Source organism: Pteropus vampyrus, unplaced genomic scaffold, assembly GCF_000151845.1.
Source record: "Pteropus vampyrus isolate Shadow unplaced genomic scaffold, Pvam_2.0 Scaffold46, whole genome shotgun sequence".
Taxonomy (NCBI): domain Eukaryota; kingdom Metazoa; phylum Chordata; class Mammalia; order Chiroptera; family Pteropodidae; genus Pteropus; species Pteropus vampyrus.
This window is the reverse complement of record NW_011888827.1, coordinates 2532396-2543323: the sequence shown is the minus strand read 5'-3', so window position 1 is coordinate 2543323 and position 10928 is coordinate 2532396. Positions and strand designations below refer to the sequence as shown.

Genomic DNA, 10928 nt, shown 5'->3' with positions numbered 1-10928 from the left:
CTCCTCTGACGACACTCTGCCTTCTCAGGTGGCCTTCTGTAAATGACTCTGCCCTTTGGAGTTTCAGCAACCCCTCTCTCCCTTCCTGTCCCTGGACTTGGGGATCAGCTCCTCTGCCTCACTGGGTACTGGTTAGTGCTTCATTTCTCATACTTCCCTGCACCTCACCATCATCTTCGTAAATAGGCCTTTCCTTGATAAACCCTCACCAACATGATCATGACCCGGGCTGATACACTCACTCACCTGTGGTCAAATAAAGTGAAGTACTTTACTCCCCATGGGCCTTTGACCTTTGCAATGGAATTAGCCATGGTCACCTTAGGAGGAGCCCCTGGAAGGTGGATGCTTGAATCCCACCAGCTCTCTCACTGGGCTGGAGGTAGCTTCAGATCTGGAAGGTATTTTATAGATAAAATGGAAAAGTAACAGGAAAAAAAAAAGGCAGAATAGAGAAACAAAGAGTGGGAAATAAAGAAGACTTGAATTGGAAAGAGATAAACTATGGAAAACCTGTTAGAAGCGTGTACCCTCAATTTTCAAAATTTTCTACTTTCTATACTTTCTGCTGCTAAAGACTGATTGGGAATGTACAGTCTTTTAACAAATCGAGATTGCAACTCTCATTCATCCAAATATTTTACATTTCTATATATCAGCTTATCCCATTTAGAAAAACAAACGGATACTTGGACATGTGTACATAAATCTATTTGTAAGTTTTATGTTAGATGTACTGGGAAATCCTGTTTATGACTCTGTCATGGCATTTTGGAATCTAGATGATGAAATTTTGTTTACAGACCCAAATGGTGAATGTTTTTTAAATTTTCCAAGTTATATGCATTAATATTTAAATAATGATTCGGATTCATGATGATATAGAAATTAATCATGAAATTCTTTACTCTCCCTTCGATGGACCCATGGATTTAGGCACATGCATTCTTGGAGAGCACAGAGCTTGATGCCATGTACTGAAATGCTGTCATTACTGACATTGGGTCACAGAAGACCCCAAATAACAATTCATTCCTGGAATTAGCTGGAATTGACAAATTTAAATTGAGTAGCATGTTTTCCTTGTCGTGATTTATCCTTGCTTTATCCCTGGCCATCCTGAGGTTGTCTAGTTACACAGTGTTTGTAACTGGTTTGGTTTATTAATCCAATAGCTAGAGACTGTACCACTGATTTAATATTTATTAAGCACCCAAAATGTGACAAACACAGTACAAGCCCCAGCCTGAAGAGCTTCACACAGTGGGTCAGCCACATGCATCATACGCACACAACAAAGACATCAACTCATGAAGGATAATCAATAGAGCCCCTACCTTGGGGAACAAAAGTGCCCCTGGCCTCTCATCTGTGGGGGATGGAGCCTGGGCTCACTCCCAGATCTAGCCACACTCTTGCCTGGGTCCCCTTGACCTCAGGTCTGTGACGTGCATTTGCAAAACTACTAGATGTTCAGGAATACAAGCCACAGGACAGAGGTGGTTGACTAGCCTACCTGAGAAAATAAACCTGGAACTTAGCACCTCACCCCTGCCCGCATTAGAAGGGCAGGCTGAAAATCCACAAGAACAAAATTCAGGAAGCTTACATCAATTGGGATCCTGTTACCTTAGCATCTCTCACAGTTGCTATTTCCAGGTAACTGTTGCCAACACATATTGAAACACTCCCCAGCCAATTTAGTGAGATAAATCTATTGATTGACTGCCAAAAGTGAGACCTGGTGACAATGTTTGCAAAGAGGATTACAGAACCTCCTGTCAGCCTCAGAAAGGGCCGCTGCCAAGTACCAGGCTGGCTCAGTTCCCAGCTTTACAGCCTGTATCACTCCTTGCAGGCAGAGGACTGGATGCTTGGTATTACCGAAAATGAATTACATCAAATAAAAATTTATACTTCAAGTCTATGTGGATTTCTCTAGAACTTCCTTCTGAGAGATTTTTTAGAAATTAGTTTGTTTAATAGTCAAACTAGTCCCAAATAGATTTCAGGTAGGGTAAGAATTAATTAGTTGCTGTTCAGTTGCCAATTTGCTTAATTTGTAAAGATGTTGATAAACACAGCATAATTCTCCAGCCTCTTTAGATTCTCCATCAAGTCCACATAAATGTTAAAAATTTTAAATTGTAAGCATGCTTGAAACAGGTGGCAGCTTTTCTAGTAATTAATGGGGACACTTTCCTCTAACAGTTGATATAGACTTAAATCAAGCTAATCAGGGAAAAGTTCAATTTTTTTAACACCCTGGCAACCAGGACTTGGAATAATTCATGGTGTATAACTTTATAATGCAATCGATCTGCAGTTGAATGATGATAATTTTTTTTAAACTGACTGGATTCATACAGTGCCTTAGACATAAGAGATGTGTAAGGAAAGTATTGAGTATATATCTATATATTTCTGATTATAGCGAGTTGCCTCTGTGTGATTCATCAGCTATTGTCTGAAGGCTAAAAGAGTATTCTCTAAGTGTGGCATGTAAATCACTGTCAGAATTCAACTCCAAATTCTTAATACCTTTGGCAGGTACAATCAAAGCTTCATTCAGATGTTTCTGAGATTCATTAGAAAAAGGATAATTCTTAAGGTACTTAACCTTGGACACATATTAAAACCACCCTGGAAAATACTAATGCCCAGGCCCCATCTCAAATCAACTGGACTCTCTGGGAATAGCAGCTAGGCAATGATGTTTTTGAAAGCTCCCTGGGTGATTCTAGGAGCAGTCAGGGTTGCGAACCAGTGATTTAAACTTTCCAACAAAGAGACCATAATGAATCCGATTCCTTCCCAACTAATTCCATCCTTTACCCCATTCCCTCGACTCTCCACATGCATTCACCCAAAGAATGCTCCGAGGAAACAGGAAATGTCTGACCTTGAGCCTCCCAAGTAATGGAGATGCTGGAAGCACAGGAGCTAGTCCCTGCGAAGCCTAGAAGATGCTTTCATTTGGAGAGGGGGAGTGATATAATGTGGGTGGGCTACATTATAAGAGCACGGGTTCTTTGATCTCTACATAGATGACGCTGAAAGTTAGCTTTAGTGCCGTTCTCAGAGGTAACCTGCATCTCCTCAGTTAGCCCACCTTTTCCTTTCTCTCGAGCCAGGCTTTTTGACTCTTCCCCATGCTGGGAAAACTCTAGTCACACAACTATTAAAGACTCATATTAATAACTAGCCCATCCACGGATATTCACTCTCCCATTGTGGCTGTTGACATTGGAGTAATATGATTTAATCTTTGTCATCCCCAAATCACCCACTTTTTCCCTTCCTTTAATGAGTGAATGAGCTCATTTCTGAGAGGAAGAGAAGGGGAGAGGTGGGGAAACATTGATTCTGCTGCTTAGTGAGCTGTGCAGTACTGAAATCTTACAAATGGCAACTGAGTGACTGCAGACACTACTAGTTCATGCCCTAAATGCCATTCTGGCTGCTGGATATCATGTTTCATTTCCCAAGACTCCTGCCCTCATTGCCCTGCTCACTCTTCCAACATCGATGTGGAAATCCTTGTCACAGAACACTGGTCCTCAGTTACAGAATTCTTGGGGGGTTAAAGTGAGGATTATCAGCATGGTATTGTCCCCCAACAGTTTCCACTGGGTCTCTTTACCCTAGAAGGAATGCGGTGTTCGATCTATGCGTCCCATGGGTGACAGTTTATTTTTCTGTTCTGGCCTTAAGTAAGCTCCTCCCAATCCTTGTATTCTGGGTTGATCAGGTTCCAAGTGTGTCACCACAGAGCAGATGCTGAGCAGTCAGATGACAGCTGTTGATCTGTTGCAACTAAGCAATTAGAGAATGCAGGAGAATGCTGTGGCTCACAGTTTACACTGAGTATTCAGAAAATCAAATATTTGAGTGCCCACCTTGTGGCAAACACTGGATGTGTATACACAAACATACACACAGATAAGATGTCTGTCCTGTGCACAGTTGTATGTCCCCTTCAGTAATTGGTACTTTTCCCTTTTTATTCCTATTTATCTATCTTTTCATGGACTAATTCATCTCGTCATTTTCAAATAGAAGTTGGGGAATAAAGAGGGGGAGAAAATAATAGCAAGACCTTTTGAAAGGTAGTTTGTGTTTGTGTAGTACAGATGCAAATGGATTGAAACTCAAAACCCTTTTGATATATTAAGGTCTTATTCAGGAAATGCTAAAATCCTAGATGTAGATTTGTAATATGTATTTCCCTGAAACTAGAAGTAAATGGGTTCAAATTGACCAAGCAATATCAGATATTATATCTTCGTTGTATCCTTTTTTAAAGGCAACCTGAAAATCTTTACCAACTCCGATACAGTCATTTAAAACCCCACCACCATCGTTTCTCCATTTCACCATTGAGCAAACAGAAGAAAAAGCAAGGAAGACGGCCACGGGTCTGAAATACTGTTTTGAACCTAGAGAGAGAGCTTTGTTTGGCCTTCAAGGGCATAAAGAGGAAATAATAAATCCTCTTCCCTCTCCCGGGCCTCCTCCTAGCAAAGTACTCCCACCAAAGCTCACTTGACATTGTACAAAGACACAAGGACAAGGCAAGACAACTGGACAAGATGGGTGGGCTGGAAGTTTTGCCTGTATTGGCTTAGCTCTGGTGCTAAGAATAAGCTCTCGAGTCTAGCCTCGGGTGGGTAACCTTGAAGACCAGTGGACGTGGAGCTCCCCAGGCCAGCCAGGCCTGGTGCAGTGGCATCAGATGACCACACTGACTGTCATGCTCTGGCCGTGCGGCGCTATCTTGCGGGGCCAAGAGAGCAACAGCTTGCGCAGCTCCTCGCGGAAGCTGTCGTGCAGCCAAGCGTAGATGAAGGGGTTGTAGCAGGCGGAACTCATAGCAAGCCAGTGGCAGAGCAGCTGAACTAACCCAAAGGCATAGGGGTCAATAGCGTGCGGGTCAAGGTCCCGCAGCAGGTTGAAGACGTGTAGTGGCAGCCAGCAGATGGCGAACACCACCACAACCACCACCAACAGGCAGAAGGTGCGGCGGCGCCGCGCGCGGTCCCAGTCGGCCTGGCTCTGGGTCACGCAGCCCGGCATCACGCGGTTCCGGAGTTTCACCGACACTCGGACATAAGACAGGAGGATGACAAGCAGGGGAAGCAGGTAGGTGACGAGCAGCAGCCCCCAAGCGTAGAGCTGGCGCTGGCGCTCTTGAGACCCCCAGAACTCCTCGCAGAGGCGTACGCGGTGCGACTTGAGCTCGATGTGATAAGTGTGCAAGGCAGCGGGCAGCGCCAGCACCGCGGACAGCGCCCAGATGCCCAGTACTGCGTAGGCGCTGAGGCGCAGCGAGATGCGCCGGCGCAGCGGGTGCACCAGCACGACGTAGCGGTCCACCGCGATAGTGGTGAGCGTGAACACCGACACGTAGACGGTGACGGGCTGCAGGAAGAAGACCAGGTGGCATAGGACACCCCCGAACACCCAGCCGCGTGGCTCGAAGGCGTAGGCCAGCGTGAGAGGCACGCATGCGGTGCACATGAGTACGTCGGACAAGGCCAGGTTGCCGATGAGGAAGTTGGTCACGTTGTGCAGCCGACGCACCCGTGCAATCACCAGCACCAGGAGGCAGTTGCCCGCCAGCCCCACGACCACCACGATGCTGTAGAGCAGCACAATCAGCCCCTTCAGCTGATGCACAAGCTGCAGACTCTGGAACGGCGTGACAGCCTGAGCACCTGGGCCAGCCACCGACCCATTGCCCACTGAGGCCTCTGTGCTCTGGTTGGCCAGAGTTAAGGTCGCCGGCGGTAGTCCAGAAAGTAAGTCAGGGGCTCGCGGGCCCTGAGTGGGCAGTGAGGCCATGACCACCTGTCCGAAGAGAATCAAAGTCCTTCACTTCCCATTCTCTATCAAACCCCCTCCTCCCTCAATTTCCTCCCACTTCAATCACCTAAATACTCCCTTTGGAATAACTGACCAAAATAAATAACAACAATAAAAAGTGCTGTCATCCTACCTCTGTGAAAATAAATCTGTAAGTGGTTAGGCATGCACATATTACTTAAACTCCTCCTACTGGATTTAGAGCCCTCGCGGTCCACGCAGGCCAAACCCAGGAGCACGGTCCTACCTGGTGAGTGGGGCTTCGCGGGCGAGAAAGCGCTCTGGGGAGGGAGGGCCAGAATCCCTCGTTTCCTAGTGATCTTCCGTCCACGACTGCGGTGCAGATTTCTTGCTTCTCCGCGGGAGCTGAACAGATTCAGGAGTTCCCAGTGGGCTCGCAGCTTTTGAGGGGGACTGGGAGCACCTCCCTCTACCCCCGCCCTCCACTCCAGCGCTTCCTTGTATGGAAAAAGGGGGCGGAGCAAACACCACCCGACACGGTGCTTAGACAACTAGAGAGAAGGACATTGTCAGGAGGATGGAAACAGAAAGGAGAGGAGAGGTCGACAAACCTGGGCCAGAGGGGCGAGAGAGAATCCCAAATGCTTGCTGTGCCCTGGGAGAGTCCCGCTCCGAAGAAGGGTGGGGTGAACGAGGGGAGAAGCGGTCGTGAAGGACTTGTTCTCTCAGGATGACCTGGTGCAGTTTCAATAAGGAAGGAGTAGGGGAGGAAGTGGAATGGGGGAGTTGAGACACACCACGGGTGCGGGAGAAAGATGAGGGACCCGACCCTAAGCGCTGGATCTTGCATAGAGTCAGGGTTGTGGTTAAGATAGTCTCATAGAAAGTTCCAGCAGCGATTTAAAATTTAAAGCCCCGAGCTCACCGCAGACCTTCCCATCTTTATTCTCCCCGGAACCCACTGAGCCCTGCGCCGAGGCTGAGGCTCAGGACAAGCCAGAGAAAGTGTTCAGCACCGCGGACAGCTCCCGGAGGGCCCTGCTGCGTAAGCCAATGGGTGCCGGGGAGGGGACAAAAATTAGGGAGTTCCAGCTCCTCTCCGGGATCTGATACATTCGGAAAAGGGACCAGCCTGGTTCAAAAACTGCCTCACCGCCTGCCTCCTGGGCTGGGGCTGCTGATTCTGACAACAGTAGGGTGGAGTGGAGGTGGATGAGCCCTTGTCTCTGGGAGTTGGAGGGTGGTGACTTGCTGTGAGTGCTCTTGCTGTGAATCACCGCAGCAAGTAGGTCAGAAAATACAGCCCTCATGCCAGTACCTCTACACAGGCACACTTCACTACCTGGCTCCTGCTACTCCCCCACTCACCCTTTTCCACGCCTCCTTTCTCAAATAACATGCCCTATCCCTTATCTGCCTGCCTCTCCCAGTACAGAATGTAAGTTTCTGGACTGGGACCTTCCCTATCCTCTCCCTCCTTATGTGAACACCCCCAGGCCTCTTCACCTCCTGTTAGAAGATTTTTAAAAAATTACTAGTAATTGCAAGATGTCCATCAGGATAACGAAATTAACAAACATTTGAGAAGCTTCAAAGTTACATAAAATCTTTAGAAGCATTGAGTCGTCATTGAATTGCAAATTCACCTGGACCCAGGTGGGGGTGGGGTAGGGAAGGAGGCTTTGTAACCTCCTTCCTGTGAAACTATCTCAACTCCTAGAGTCTTATTTCCTTTTTCCAGAGGGCAGAGTGTCATTGTCCCCTCTCTAGTAAACCTTTGTACTTTGTCTTCTGGCTGCTGACATATATCCCTGTTAGGATGGAAAGAAATAAATTAGTCCACCCTCCAAATTCAAGTGATTCACTCATACAAGAGGAAAAGTCAACACTGGAACAAAAGCAATCAATTTTATGCATCTGTATCTATTCTAAACTCACACTTGCTGAGTTATGATCAATTTAGCTAAAGCCAATATGATATGGGAAGAAAAAAAAACCAAAACTTCAAAACAAAATACAATCTGTGCCTGTCTAAATCCCTTGCCCAGTAATTCTTCTCTTCATGTTTATCAACAGGGTATGTGTGCCCAAGAGCAGAGGCACTCTTTTGCTTCAAAATATCTTAAGCAGAGGAAACTGTGGTAACACAGGCGACAAAGGATCTGGGATGCAGTTAGGCCCTATAACTACAGCTATCACTCCGATCAATATCATTGATATATAATACTAAAAATAATGACAGGACTAAAGCCCACATGAATGTCACTATTTGAAAGTTCAATATTGGGGCACCCTTCAGAGTAGAAAGCTGATCATTTGCCAAGTTCCAAATAAAAGCTGGTAAGGGTTTCAGTGTTGTCAGTATTTGCAAGATGAAAAGGCAGCGAACACCTTAGAAGAGTATAGCCTACTTTAGATCTTTATTCGCTCTAGTCCTCCCTGGAGTTAAGGCTTGTTTCTCTCTCAGTCATGACATTACGATTAACCCATACAAATGTTCAGACTTTCCTATACTAATAGTGCTCCAGAAACTTGGGAGACCATAACTAAAAAACTTTAAGGATGAATGAAGTAAATAGCAAACTACAGGACGTCATTATCTCCTCTTCCCCCAAAGCCTCCAACGGTCCATCAAACAAAGGCCAGACCCGTGGCATTTCCAATCAACATACACCCCTATGCTGATCCTCCTTCATTTGGGGGATGGCTCTCCACCTCTGTCCATCTCACTCCCTACATTCAGACCAAACCAGATTGTTGGATTCTGTAATGTCCTCACCTCTCCTGTCCAATCTCTCTCTTCGGGTTTATTCCCTTTCTCCAGAATGCTGGTTGCTTTGTTCCCACTCAACTCCATTCTTCATACCCTGCAAGGCCCGACTCAGAGATTACCCTCTCCTCAAAGTCTTCACCCTTTCACAATCCTTTTGTCCTTTATTAGTTCCTATCTTTGAAATCGTGAAAGTGTTTTTGCTCCCCTGCCTCCACCAACCATGGCTGTAAACTCTTTATGGATAGGGGCCAGTGTCTTGAAGCGTTTTTGTGCCTACAACATGCCTGAACCCAGCAGATCCCCAATACGTGTTTCTTTTGATTGAATGGATAAAAGAGCTACCATTTATCGAGAGCTTTTTACATGCCAGGTACTGTGCTAAGTACTTCACATATATTATCTCATTTGATTCCCTCAAAACTATTCTTATACCCATTTTACAGATGAGGAAACTGGCTCTTTAAGGCCAGGTAACGAACCATATGTCACAGCTAATAAGCAATGGTACTAGAATTTTAACTTAGATGCACCTGATTCTGCAGCCAAAGCACTCAACTGCTATACTTTACTACCTCCAAATGAATGACAGATGCATCTGCACAGTCCAAAAATACAAGTTCAAGTAGAATTGAATAAGTATAGGGATACCCCCCCCCCCCGCCCAGAGTGATTTGTTAAAGGAAGTTCTAGCAAATTCACTTATAACTCTTAGCATATCATTTTTAAGTAAAACAGATCTTTATGCCTTCCCCAAATATCCCTTGCTTATAACCCATGCAGGAGACAAAACTTGAGGCCATTTGAACTTCAGGGAATGGTCTTATGCTTTATGATGACAATAGGGACAATAGGTGATATGATGTGAAAAACAGAAGACAGGGACATCAGAGGTAAGGACTGCAAGGAGGAGTCCAGGGAGCTTGATTAAGGGATCTGAAATTTTTATGCCACCCAAGCTCATGCTGATACACTGCAATTAGCCCAGATATATGGGAAGCCATTATTTTAATTACCGGTGGGGAGAGAACAATTGTTTGAGACTTAAGTCCAGGCAATAACAGAGTAGAAGTTTTGTCTTCTAAGCCTGTCCAGTGTGTGTTCCAAGAGCCAGGCTCCCCACTGGCTCCTCAGCCTGAGCCTAATGAAGAAATCTTCACACACACACACACACACACACACACACACACACACATACAATTTTGTTGCAACTTCTACTATCGCCTCCACCAAAGCCACTTCTGAATCAGGAACTCAGTCTTGCAGCCAGGCACTGGCACTTTGCTAATATTTGTTTCTCATAAAGCCCAAGCTGATTGCCAAACAGAGGAGAAAACTGGTCCCAAAGCCCAAAGCCCAAAGCCCAGGTAGGGAATAGCATACATTTTCTTGACTTATGTAACAGACTTACCATTACTAAATGTGAATATTGGGGAAATTCCTCATATTGGAAGAACTCCAGTTTTGTAAAATATAAGAAATTCATAAAAATAACTACCTCTGGAGGATGCTGAAACGATCCAGGATTTGTGAAGAAACTGGCACATAGGTGGCACATAGCCATCTTGGATAATCCTTCGTTCTGTCTTGTGTCAAACCCTCCTGTCAGGAGGGTTTCTGGGATGCAATTCCCATCTCTTCCACTTGAACATTACTATAGAAAACAGTCTTTGTGGTGAGAAGAATTTGCTGTTTTTCAGTCTAAATGCTTTCCTTCATTTCATCATTGTTTACCAGGCATACAAAGCCTGGGTAAGATATCATAATAAAAATCAGAGAAAAAAAAAGACATTGTTGTCTAAAAACTTGCATTCTAGTGAGTAAGAGAGGAATCTACAAAAATCACTACAATGACCATGATAAATGCTACGACCACCACCTACTAGGAAAGGGAGACACATTCATGACCACTGGGAAATTGTTTTAGTAAATTAGAATTATGTTCACCCTTACAGATCGTATTTATTTTAAGGCACAAGAGTCATGAAAGTGTTCATAATAGTTTTTACTCAACCATGTCGACATCGCACATGTTGCTTAAATGTGTCCCCCTCCCTATGTTTATGTAGAAGATACACAACAATTTAGGGTTCATTATGAATCTCTATGAGTCCAGTGTTCAGGTGGCAGAAAATGAACATTCAAGGTCCCTGACCTTGACTTATCTAAGGTCTCTAGCCCCAGGCAGCTTCATTGCACACATCCCTGGACCTTGCTGCATTCCAGCAGATCCAGGACCCAGCCTTCTCTGGTGACTCTCTGTACAAAAAAAAAAAAAAAAAACACTAAGAGAGAAAAGTCTTGACCAGCCTGCCCAATTCCAGATCTCAGC

General features: G+C 45.3%; 1 protein-coding gene across 1 annotated transcript; it reads right to left on the bottom strand.

The window, feature by feature from the left end:
- Positions 1 to 4525: 4525 nt before the first annotated feature.
- Positions 4526 to 5955, bottom strand: PRLHR (prolactin releasing hormone receptor). Its single transcript, XM_011359242.1, has one exon. It carries the CDS (start codon positions 5842 to 5844, stop codon positions 4732 to 4734), a length of 1113 nt encoding a protein of 370 aa, XP_011357544.1. The 5' UTR covers positions 5845 to 5955; the 3' UTR covers positions 4526 to 4731.
- Between the last annotated feature and the right edge of the window lie 4973 nt (positions 5956 to 10928).